The following is a 13,692-nucleotide window of genomic DNA, read 5'->3' on the forward strand; positions in this document are numbered from 1 at the left end:
TCACCTTGCTCCCATCTCCTTTGCTCCATTTATTCTCTGCTAATCTCTACTGAAGATTGCAACAACTGCTCCCTCTTCAGGAAATCCTTGTCCTCATGGATTCATTGAACAGAAATCAGGGAATTTCCTTTGTAACACATCATAGAACTTCCACGTAGCCTCTTCGTGTGGTGAATCTTACCATTGAATTAACATCTTGGTCCCAACTATTTTGAACCTCTTCACTAATTGCCTACCCAGTTTAGCAACTAGAATCCTCGGGCTCCCCTGAAAATCATCTATAAATTCTGGCCATATTGCCATAGTTATATTATAACTAATTTTCTTCTTCATTTGGGAGATGTGCAACACATCATGTATTTTTGCCTGAGCTTGTAACTGTAGTTTTTAGGCTACTGTCCTTGTCCTCTCCTTCACCATTAACATTTGTTTGTAAGATCTGAGTTTTATATAAACCATGTCACCCTCACTAAATTCCTTATCTTTTCTATTCTTGTCAGGCAACTGCTTCATCCTGTTCCTTGCCTTGTGCAAATTTTTCTTGAGGGATTTCAGCATAATTTCTTTAGCTAGTAGACTTCTGTCTGATAATTCAAGTTGGGATTCAGCAGCCTTGTTCGGCTTAGGATACATCTCGCCAGATCGGTGCTGACGAAAGCTCTCCCACTAACCTTCTTCCAAATAGAGCGCGATGTTGAAGCTACAGAACCTCTCCAAATCCCTTGCCAATAACTCTCAAAACCCTAGCCGCAGCCCTCTCTCAAGTTGGGGAAAAGACGGAGAAAAGAATGCTGAAACCGACTTTAAATAGGGCTAGAATCGGGCATCCACACGCCCCTGTAGATTCTCCACACGGCCCTGTGAAAATTCCGCACGGGCGTGGATAAGTTCCACACCCCCTTGTGGATTCTCTGAACATCACTTTTTCGGCCGACTGTGAATAGTAACTGCTACAATGAATTTCTAAAGTGTTTTGGTACAGTACCTTGCTGCAGTACAGGCCCGAAACATTCCCGAATCCATGCTTTCATCGATGTAACATAAATGGGCACACGTTTACGTCATAGATCGCTTTGCTTCTTTAATAAACGGCTTCATTGGTGAAGATCATGCTATCAATGCACACGCCGGGTACTCGAATGTGACTGCCCTTGTGCCCTTCGAAACCCTCATGCTAACTTGAATACAAGGAGGTCAGCACACATTCTTGCATCTTGAACCCAATTTATGTCTTCGCGTTTGAACCTTCTCAAGATTTTCTACACATAGTGCATTCATGATCTACATTGGTTTCTTTCTTTACCATTCGGCTTCATAACCCTATATGCATGAAAGTAACATAAATGCACACATATTAGTGCTAAAACCCGATAAAAGTAATGCTCATCATAAGGAAAGAACACTTCGCATTCTTATCACACAAGCACTTATCATTCTTTTAAATTCCTCAAAAACTGTGGTGCTGGTAAAATCCCAATTAAATTTGTTTTTCATCAGCAGTTCAATGAGGGGTTTGGATATGATTCCATAGCCCTTAATGAACCTTCTATAGTACCCCATTAGCCGTAAGAACCCTCTCAATTCTTTTATATTTTTTAGGGATGGGCTAATTGATAATAGCTTCTATTTTAGTTTGGTCTATCTCCACACCTTGTTTGCTGATAACATGCTCCAAATAATCAACCTTCTAAGCTGCAAAAGTGTATTTTCTATTCTTCACATACAGCTGGTTGCTCTTGAGAGTCTCCATCACTAGGTTCAGGTTCTTTAGATGGGTTCCTCAGAAATGGTTTAAAGATGTCATTCATAAGGCCTTGAAAGGTGGAGGGGTTATTAGTAAACCCAAAGGGCATCACTAGAAATTCATAGTGCCCCTCATGGGTTCTAAATGCTATTTTGTTGATGTCATGCTCCTCCATTCTTATCTAATGATACCTCCAAGAGCTCCTCAATGAGATAGTTTGGAAATTTAGCTTTGATAGTTTTATCATTGATAGTTCTATAGTCTATACACATCCTCCAACTGTTATCCTTCTTCCTGATGAGTACAATGGGTGCAAAGAAAATGCTTGAACTTGCCCTAGTGATCCCTTTGTCTAGGATCTCCTTAACCACTTATCAGGTCAGTTCCTTCCTTGAAAATGATCCTATGATCATGTGGCCTAATTGGTGGTAACTGCTTCGCTAAAGAGCATAATCTGAAACCTCTTCATAGGATTGTAAAAATTGGTTCAATTGCAGAGTTTGTTCAGGTAGAACTTACTGCTGATCTAAATTTCCATTTCCACTGTTACCTTGAACCTCCTAGACCATCACTAAAGAGCATAATCTGGCCTTGCATAATTCATCAGGTAGCTGCAAGGACTTCACCAAGGATTTGTATTGCATCATTTGTATTCGAGGTTGGGGAGAACCCCTTAATACAACCTTCCTGTTACCCACCTTAAATTCCATCCTCAGTTCACTAAAGTTCCACAGGATGGAGCCCAACAAAATCAGCCATTGTATGCCTAGGACTATTTGACAGCCTTCTAAGGGTAACACCATCAAATCTGCCTTGAACTCTACTCCTTGCATCTTCCATGTTAAACCAGCACACATCTTGTCACATCTAATTTTGTCTCCATTAGCAACCACAACAGTAATAGGAGAGTGATTAGTCATCTCACATCCCAGTTGCTTCGCTGTGAAAGCATCAATGAAATTATGGGTGCTGCCTAAGTCTATCAGAATGTGTATTTTGTGACCCTTCACTTATCCACCGACCTTCATAGTATTATAGTCTGCTAAGGTCTGAATACCTGCTAACGCCTTTGAGAGATTACTGCTGAAATTTCTTCATTAGATTCTGTCTCACAACAAGAAATTATACTTTTTTGTGATAACCAAAGTCGCTAGTAAAAGAAGTAATTTTGGACACTGATATTAATAGTGGCCAATTTTTTAGTTCGTCACCTCTTGTCACAAGTACCTCCGTAGCAAATACAATAGTGACCACTTTAGAAATTTTGTCACAATTACACACAAAAATTTGTAACCAAATTATTGTCACTAAAAAACTTCAATATCTGTGATCAATCAATGTGGCCACAAATATTAAAAATTTTGTGGTTAAATTGTTATCGCTAAAAACCTTAATATTTGTGATAAAACTATATTGTCACAAAAATCTAACTATTTGTGATAATTTTGTTAACACAAAAAATATGAAATATTGACAAATAAAGTAGTCACAATAGCTCATTTTATTGTGACACCATTGTTGACACTAAAATAATTGTAAATAGTGACAAAAGTTTTTGTGACTGATGTTATTTTCATTAGTGACTATTACCTTGTTGCTAATGTTTTTTGAAATAGTGGCATTATGCGTTACAAATAATATTATTTTATACAAATTAAAACAATCACATCGTCACAAAATAAAGAAAATTATTAATATTATATAAAAATATTCGAAATGTACAAAATTTAAATTTCAAATGTATAGATTGAAAAATAAAAACAAAACAAAATTATAAAATAAATAATTATTCTAAACTACTCTCCAAGATGAGGCACTCCTACAAAACAAACAAAAAAATAATCAAATAATTAGTTTATATAATATTGAGATTTCAATTTATAATAGTATAATAAAAAGTATAACAAATTATACTAACTATTTAACATTTTATAAAATTTTATACTCACATGACTAGTTGGGCACTTGATGTTGGGCTACGTTGATGAATCTACAATTGGGGTAGATGGATTGAGTAGGATACTAGGAATTAATCCATTATCTCTCAAATGCTCAAAAACAGTTGAAACTTGTTTCATTTCCATGGCTTGCTTCTCAATAGCTATGCGTTGAGCTTGAATCTTCCCTTCTTGGTTTTTTATGATTTCATTTAGTCTGGCAACCTCATCATCTAAATCACTTGCACGCTTTTTTGCAGCCTCAGCTTCTTCTAAAATTTGACTCTTTTCTTGAAATATAGATGTTATCCCTTTAAGACCTAAACCACATGAGTAACTTGACTTTCTTTCTAGAACAAGACCAAAATGCTCAACAAGTTGTAAAGGTGCCGATGAAATCTTTTCTCTATTCTTTTCTTCCTCTTCGTGAAGCTTATCCTATATATTAATATAAAAATTAAGAATTCAGTAAGGTAATCTTAAAAATTTCTTATAAGAAATTTTAATTTGACTATGACTCCATACCATTATTTCTTCTCTATTTGGAACAACCCAAGTTCCATTTGATCTTTGTCGTGATAACTTCCAAACTTTAACAACAACTCGCCATTCATCAGAATCTTTATCTTTCTAAATGAACATAAGAATAAAAATTTAAATTTTAAAAAATAAAATAAAAATTGTCATTTACCATCTCATATGCAATCTGTATAATTGACTTTGTGCCACTAACTACTTTCAACACTTGATTTCTGCTATTATTTGTGTCTCTTTCACTTTGCTCCTAGAAATGAATAAACAATCTATTTATAATGAAGAAGTCAACTAGAAAGATAGTTAAAGTAGTTATCTTAAATTTACCTTAAAGTTTTGAGTCTTCCATTTATTGTCAATCAACCATTGCCAATCATCTTTATCCACATCCTTTGGACAATCTTTGCTCTTAAGATACTTTTGGTGCAAATGATAATGCCTATTTCTATATTGTGATTGTATTTGTTTCATCACAAAGGGTTACACCTCATTTGAAAAATTAAATTTGTCCTAAGATTTGTATAAAAGAATATAGCTTAAATAATTTCAATAATCAATTTTTGAAGAAAAGAATTTAGAATGTCCATCACAAGTTGATAATGATTCCCATCCAAACATAGAGCTTAAACTTGGAAGAATTTTGTAATAAATAATTAAATGTGATCTGCTAAAATAGCTAGATATGTGCCTAAAATATTAAATTTATTCGAACTTCTAACTTTAAGCCTTATAGATTAAGAATTTGTAAATAATTATTCGTACCTTTAAAAATATCAATATTGTCTTGATATTCTCATCAGGAATCTTTGTCCAACTAGCAACCTGAAGTGGTGCAAGTTGGTGAATGGCCAATGTGACTTCTGATTTGAAAAGATTGGCATTCTTACTGCATACTTTATAGTATGGACGAGGAAAATGAATATCGATTTGTTTTCCTTCGGCCTTCTTCTTGGCATGCTTTATATTGATAGTTGGCCCTCGTCCACGTTTTCTCGAACTTCCATTTCTTATTTAAAAAATAACAATTAATAAACATATAATATTACATAAAAAATTTAATAATACACCCATATAATTTTAAAGATCACATCACCTGTGGCAACATCAACAACTTGTCTTTCAGTCCTAGATGCTTTATTTGAAGTTCCAATTAAAGTATTGGAATGTTGAGTATGAACATCTCTATCTTGAGACTCATCTACCATCCGAGGAACATTTTCTTCATCATCTGAACTTTCCATATTTTCATATCTTTCAATGGCAGCCATCTTAAACTTCCAAAGATAAATACTTATTAGGAAAGCAAGCAAAATAAACATTGATTAAGAAGTGTATTAACAATTAAATGTTCCATTATTAAAATTAAACTATATAATACCTAGAATGGCATCTTTGTCAAAGGATCAATATCGTCTTTAGCTATACCTTGAACCAACTTTTGTGGTAGCATTGTAAGATTAGTTAAGATCTCACATATATTTTAACACAAAAAGAAAACATCTATAATGAAATATAACGAATCTACTAAGTAAAAGATATGATCCTAAAAACTCCAATTCAAGAGCACAATCATGAGAAATGTCTGACAAATCCATGATATCCTCCTTTGTAGGATCATAAACTCTTTGGTGTTGAAATGCCCAAATGGTTTTTTTTAAAAATTTCCTCATAGAGTGGTGGAATGGTAATAGAACTGCATCTCAATTGTTTGATAACCAAGACATCGGTATCCAAGATGGCTAGATAAACATATAGATTATCGCCACTTAGTTCTTATCATATCATTAGAACATTTGATTAAAATAGAACAAGTATTCAATGGATGAAGAGAATTTCTTTACCTTCTTATAACTTTCGAACTTTTGGACAAGTGCATGTGCTTGTTTCAAGCCAATGCCAAGCAATGATTGTAGGTAGTCACATCCACTAAAAATGCATATCTCGAGTAACATATTTTTAGTAAATCCACTAAAATCAAGATCTTTATTTTTTCCTAACATTGAACACCTAAATTCAACACCATCCCCAAATTTGTCCATTTTGAAAATAATCTGAAAAAAATATTCCAAAATTATAATTGTTTAAAATACATATAAAGGATGAAAAGCATCATGAGTAAAAGACTAGCTATTAAATAACTAGTGGAAGGTGCATAGCATATAAATTAGAAAAGTTTAGTTTAATGTATGAATTTAATTTTGTATATAACTTACTCTATCACACCCAAATGGTATTAAGTCTGAGTCCTCAGTAATGATTGCATCAACAAGCTTATTAATGGACATAAACGACATCTGGGCATCTGCCTCGTTGGGTGCCACAAGATAATCAACTTTTTCCTTCTTCAAAACCTGAAGTGGTGTTAGTTTTGCAAGAGTACTTTCAAAATACACTAGGAATAAAAACATGAATGAGGGTAGAAACTAGAAGATAACTTTTTTTTAACCCAAATTAAATTTTTATTATCACCTGGATTAGCTCCCAAGCAATTGATGGTGAGATATCAATAGCTTTTTGGAAGCATTCATAAGCAGACAAGGAATTTCCATTAGCCTCATGTTCAAGTGCTCGTTCAAGGTTTTCTTTCCTCACCTTGCATTGTTAAAGTTTCTAAGATAATTATCACAATGTTTACTATTAAAAAAACTATTATTTTAAAATAAAATTGCTTACTTTAGGAACAAAACCTAAGAATAAAATTGAAAATTGCCTATTGCATATGAAAATTGAATAATGACCTATTAGTGCATGTTAAGATTGAGAGAACCCATTGTCATATACCTAGCATGCTTGGTTTCTACATCAATCTTCATTGACAAGAGGCCGCCATCAAATATAAGAATAGGTTTGACACCATGGCTACATAATAGATTCACTCTATACATGCAATAATCAATATGCCTGAAAATTTATAAAAGCATATAGATGGATTAAAATATTAATTTATTCAAACAAATAAAAGAGTATCTTTTCAATATTTATAATTTTAGAAAAATCAAGCTCTTAGATCCTTGATTAAATGTAACATCTTAAGCAAGTATATAGTTTTAGAAATAACATAATATTCATAACAATGCTTGATTAACTATTCATATGCTTCACAATCTATTACTAAAATTCATATTACTATTCATTAACTATCAATGGCAAAACCAAAAAATCACTAGTAGGGGACTGAAAGCACAATGTAAACAAAAATAATTATGTAGCAAGGCAATTGTCTCCCATTAAAAAATAGTGCGATAATATAATTTTTTTTTATTAAAACAACCATATGTATTTTGTTCAATGACCAATATTACATTTGCATTCTTGATAAGTCTACATGGCACATCAACTAATATCATTTGAATGTCATCGTCATTTATTATATTTTGTACACTGGTTTTGATATCATATTAGACAATAGATATTAAAAAAACAATGAATTGTCTAGTCTATTGGCAAAAACAACTAAATAATGTCCTCATCAATGCATGTCGTGGTATCTTTGATGAACTCTACAAAGGAATCCTATCCCAAAGAATCAAAAATCTTTGACACTAATAGCCCATCTAGAGAACAGTTCACGTTGGATAATATGAGTTTTTTTTTTCTTAGTTTTTGTTCCTAAAAGGAAAATTGTTGTATTGAGGGTTTTTTGAAATGGTCAAGTAATATGAGTTTCGGTAAGTTTTTGTGACTTATTAGAGTATTGCATGCATCCTCTCTATGTTTTTCTTAAATGGTCAAGTAATATGAGTTTTGGTTTATATCCAAGGAACAATAAATGGTAGATTTTATGGATACCAAATTTCTTGTAATCTTGTATATTTAATCTTGAGTAGTATAATGACATAAACAACAATGCCAAATGATAGAGTCAATATTAAACACATTAACTTATTTTTAATTACTCTCCATCAAATTTCGAACACGAAGTTATAAATTTATTAAAATGCTTCATTTGTTTTAGCATATTTCAGAAGTTTCATTTTTTAAATTTCTCAATATATACCTTATTTTCAGGTTATGTTATTTTAAATTAATAGAATTGAGTAGCAATTATTTTTCTCACTCTCATATTTAATTAATATATATATGTGTGTGTGTGTGTGTGTGTAGGCATGCTAGAAGCCCTCAATATTTAAATTGTAAAGATTTTAAACTCAACCTTTTGCCTTAGGAAGTGAAAAAAAATTTCAACTCTTCTATAGCAGAGATGGCACACCAAAACTTTTAAATTATAAACTTTATGTTTAAATAATAAAAATTATAGTAACTTTTTTTTTTATTTTGCATGGTGAGAATTTAGACTTTCACATCCGCCAAAAGTTACTCTAATTAACACTCTCAACTATATTTAATTATTATTAATTTATTATAAATCTCATGCTACAAGAGATTATTAACACACTCTCAAAAACAAAAACAAAAACAAAAACAAAAAACAAAACAAACATAACTAACAAAATACCTAGAGGTGGGAAGGCCCTTGCAAATCTCCATGCTACAAGAGAAAGCACCCTTGTGGAGCCAGGAATAGATGTCAACAGCAATAGTCTGGCCCCGAAACTCGTCAATGGTGATCGGAGCCATGATTGACTTCATTAATGGAAGCCACCCTTGGATCCCCATCTTTCGAAACCTCTATCTAGCGATGATTAATTAGGAGTCTGGTAGGGAAGGATGATCACCGGCAAAATGAATAGTTGAGATAGATCATCAAGATGAGGCTAAGTAGGATGTTTGGGGCGGGATTAAAATTTTATATATTCTATTAAAGGATAATAAAAAATTAAAAGATTCAGGAGTAAAATTTTATCTATGCTATTTGATATATCAAACGATAAAAGACTAATTAAAAGAAATACATTAAAGAAAATGGATACTTACATATGAACCCTGATGATTTCATTAAATTATATTATATAATCTTATCATCTTAATTAATACCAAGGTAGTCAAATCCGGCCCAGGTATTGGCCGGGCCAAGTTTAGGGGTGGTTGATTGGTTTAATCGGGTCAAACAGAGGTCAAATAGAGATCAATAATAAAATATTAAAAAATATATTATAGTAATCAATAATGATAAATATAATATAACTTATATTTTAATAATTAAAAAACACAATAAATTAAATATGATATTTTAAAATTTTATTTTATATATTTTCTTTGATTTTTAAAATATTTAAAATACAATTAAATTTGATATTTAAAGTTTTAGTTAAATCACGTTCTTTCACTCTCTCTCTCTCTCTCTCTCTCTCTCACACACACTCACGCTTGATATCTAAAGTTTTAGTTAAATCACGTGCTCTCTATCTCTCTTTCTCTCACTTCTTCTCATCTCTCTCTCTCTCTCTCTCTCTCTCTCTCTCTCTCTCTCTCTCTCTCACTTCTTATCATCGCCACTCACCATTGCTCACCGCCACTCGACACGCCCTCTTTTACTTCTCCCTTACTTCATCTCGCCACAATATTTTTTTATTATTTTTGAAAATTTTAATTTTTTTTACCCGGTAGATTCTATCGGGTCAACCGGTTTCTAGGTTAACTGGCCGGGTCACCTGATCTTTGGCCTTCGAGTCAAAGTGTTATCGGACTGGCTGTATGGACAGTTCTCGTTTTCCTGATCAAACCGAGCGGCCCAGTCCTTGTTTGATAACATTGATTAATACCAGATAAATATATTTCCCATAAATGATAATGTAAAAAAATCTATATTTATTAGGTTTTAAAATTTTAAAAATTGATTTGACTACAAGTGGAATAGTATTTTTAGTAGAAGTCCATATATGGTTTTAAATTATATTAGACAAAAATCAGGCAACTAATTTGTAAATTATAATTTAAGAAAAATTTCTACATTTATTAGGTTTTGAAACTTTAAAAAATTGATTTGACCACGGATAGAATTGTAATTTTAGTAGAAGTATTTTTTAAATTATATTTTGATGAAATTTGGTTAACTAATATGTAAATGATAATTAAAAAAAATCATATTTATTAGATTTTGAAAATTAATAAAATCTATTTGATTGGTAGTGGAATTGTATTTTTAGTAGAAGTCTATGTTAAATTATATTTTGATGAAAATTGGGTAACTAATATGTAAATAATAATGTAATATATATATATATATATTTATTAGGTTTTGAAAATTAAAAAAAAATTGATTTGACTTGCAATGAAATTGTATTTTTACTAGAAGTCCATATGTGGTTTTAAATTATATTTAGATGAAAATTGGACATGTCATATTTATATTCTCTTATATTTCGAGCCTTTTACCTACAATGAATGTTTCGTATACTCCATAGTCAAACTATCACGTCCACCCCTACAGTAGGGCCTCAGGGACGGATCGGCCGCATCCAATAGGGATCCGGGCCCCCACTGGGTGCAAGGCCTCAGCTAAAAAACCTGGTCAGAGTCAACCCTAACAAGCAAATATGAACAAAACACAAAAGCACAAATAGGATATTGGAAATTTAAAATACTACAAGTACGGACTTTAGCAGCCCTACAGAATACAAATACAACCCAACAGTTTGCAAATTACAAATACAATCGAATACAAGTCTTACACTCACAAGTGGTAATAACAAGATATCGATAACGTGAGACAATACGACTCTCGACACCCTCCGGACCTAAACTTGATCTTCTCCTGCGAAAAGCAGAATACACAGAGTGCATGAGCCACAAGGGCCCGAGTGGGATCGCGAGAAAAAAACAACGAGTATAGCAGATATTGCAGAATAATAGCTCATGCTTCATACAGAATACAAAAAATACGCAGAATACTGGAATAATCCAAAAAAACACGAAAAACACGCGAAATACATCTCCATGGCTAATAACGAAATCAACAGACGCAGGTCGGATCTTCGACTATGAAGTCGGAGCGAGCGAACGAGAATATCAACAGTAGTAGCCGGATCTTCGACCGCGATCGGGGGTAGCGCTACTACGAGAAAAACATGTGCACATGGCTAGGACTTACTCCTCCTAGCTGGGCGAGCCAGAAATGGAGATGTAATAAAAACCGCAGAAAATACGGAATACAGACAGAGGAATTACTGAATAAACAATGCAAATAAGAAAAATAAATAAATAAACATAAATACCACGCAAATAAATAAATAAATAAAATTATTAAAGAATGCAATAATTAAATAATAATTATTTCCAAAATACGGAATACACAGTGCGAGAGCCTACCTGGCTCCGAGCTACAGAGTTGGGTTCACCAAGTCCCGCGAACCACAGCCCGGTATGGATCTACCCAAACAGAATATTCTAACTTAGGTTACAAATCTTGGGTCGGGCCTAAATTACAACTATAGCCCAAGCTAATACAACAAATAAAAGAGTTCATAGCTAGCATGACAATAGAACAACCATGCACCTAAAAGAAGCTTGTTAAACTACCAAAAATAAAGTACTTAACTCACTTGCCAAATATCAAACTAACACAATAGCATGCCAAAAAAAATGAGTACACGGTTCATGCTAGCAATTAAAAGTTTTCACAAGAAAATTAGCTAGGCAAAAAAATGCTCCAAGAAAGCTTTAAACATAACACCAGCCCAATTAACTTTCCAAGATTAAAATCAACTTAACTCATGAATCTGAATATATAAGTATTTACATTTACAATCACACACAAATATAAAGTAATTCAAAGAATTAAACTTAATATATATAAAAAAATACCAGAAAGTGTAAATTCTCAAGAAAAGGATTCCTAAGCCTGTCATGCATGCATACCTATATACATATATAAACATATAAATACTTACACAATTAAACCTTTACAACTAAAATTCAAAAACCCAACCAAACAAATATTGGCCATAAAAAATAAATCATAATAGCATGATTTTCAGGTTACTAAAATGCAGAAATTTTCAGTCAAACACCACATAACCTCATTAAGGCATGATTATGTATACAAATATATATATATATATATATATATATTCACAAATAAAATAAAGAAAGAATGCTCTAGTTGCTTAATTACCACTCCATGACATGAACAACATGCTCAAAAAAATTCTCAGATTTAACATGCTAAAAAATATTTAAACAAAGTTTTAACAAGATAAGGATTAAGCTCAACACCAAGCTATAAGATATGAACAAACATACCCAAGATTCAAGAACCAACAACACAAGAGATAAACATACATGCTTGGCATTAACAAAACAATTAAACAAGACAATAAAAAAAAATCTCAGAATTCTGAAAAAAAAACAAGCTTACCTCTAAGCTTGTTGGTGACAAGTTCCACTCAAAAACCAAGCATAAAAGAGAAAAGAAAAATGACACCAAAAATTCGGCCAAGGTTGAGTTGTTTTAAAGGATAAGAGAGTTTGGAGAGCAAGAAAAATTGGTTGCACAGCTAAGCCTATAAAAAGCAATCCCAAAAAAACTCAATTAAAAAGCCTCCACTAATCAAAAACAGGAAAAAAACCAATAATCCACAATCAGGCAAGATCCCGAAATTAAGGCAATGAAACAACATTGGGGCCCACTCACCAAACACCTAGTCAAACCAGTCAAAGATGAAGAAAAAGAAATTTTTTACAAACCTTACACAAACAAGGTTGTTAACAATTTTTTCTAGTTTCCACTCCCAATTTGCCTAATTCTCTAGTTCCTAGTTTCCTCTCAAAGCAAATAAGTTGGTTTTAATTTACTTTATCTTGTTATTGTTAGTGCATGGTATTGTGATTTCTCTTTTGTTCCTTTACATTTATTATTTCATGATAGATATTGCACCATCTAGTAAAATAATTCTGAAATTAAAAATTAAATCAAGAAAAACAATAAAGAATAAAAAAAGAACTTGCTTGCATGATCCTGATTGCAATAGAACATACTGAACATCATACTCAAGTTAAATTGTCACAGTATTATTGCTTCATTATTAACAAAGAATAATAAAATAGGAAGATGCTCCATTGTTAAATCCTGTGTTTGGAGACAACCACCATGAACAATCTCAAAACATATTTCATTACCATTTGAAATTACATTTGAATTGCATATCATAAATAATGTATGTACATTTCTTGTATGACATTGCCAATCAACATTATATCTGATGGCTACTATCAATAAGTGATTTTGGCAGCCCAGCATTACTTTGGGCATTTAAGCACTTGGAGTTTGTAATCCTTAGCCTTTGACAAATCATCTCCTCTTCCATTGCAAACTAAAGGCATAATATAGATCTTTTGCAAGCAAACTCTAACAAATCATATGGAAGAAAAAAAAACACTGTTTAGAAGGTGACCACATATGCGTGGACAATACACAAATGAAAACCCATAGAAACAATTATAATTTTGCTTGATGTATAGACTTGGAAACTAGAAGTGACATCATCAGATCACTTTGTCCATCTTGCATAGTGTCCTAACCTGCACAAGGAAATGAAAAAACAAAAAAATCAGCAACATGTGCCTCATCAATACATT

General features: G+C 32.4%; 1 protein-coding gene and 1 long non-coding RNA gene across 2 annotated transcripts; both read right to left on the reverse strand.

Moving 5' to 3' along the window:
- Positions 1-5,593: 5,593 nt before the first annotated feature.
- On the reverse strand, positions 5,594-8,832 carry LOC120254196 (exonuclease 1-like). Its single transcript, XM_039262343.1, is given in 8 exon segments — positions 5,594-5,683; positions 5,733-5,870; positions 5,872-5,942; positions 6,011-6,266; positions 6,429-6,566; positions 6,685-6,802; positions 6,997-7,116; positions 8,672-8,832. Coding segments are annotated over 8 exon segments (1,092 nt in total).
- Positions 8,833-10,853: 2,021 nt separating this feature from the next.
- Positions 10,854-12,552, reverse strand: LOC120254197. The gene is made up of 3 exons (XR_005534545.1): positions 12,473-12,552; positions 11,425-11,484; positions 10,854-10,870 (listed from the first exon to the last, which is right to left on the reverse strand). It is a non-coding gene; the product is annotated as an uncharacterized LOC120254197 (long non-coding RNA).
- Positions 12,553-13,692: the final 1,140 nt, after the last annotated feature.

The sequence above is a fragment of the Dioscorea cayenensis genome, unplaced genomic scaffold, assembly GCF_009730915.1.
Source record: "Dioscorea cayenensis subsp. rotundata cultivar TDr96_F1 unplaced genomic scaffold, TDr96_F1_v2_PseudoChromosome.rev07_lg8_w22 25.fasta BLBR01000376.1, whole genome shotgun sequence".
In the NCBI taxonomy this organism is placed as follows: domain Eukaryota; kingdom Viridiplantae; phylum Streptophyta; class Magnoliopsida; order Dioscoreales; family Dioscoreaceae; genus Dioscorea; species Dioscorea cayenensis.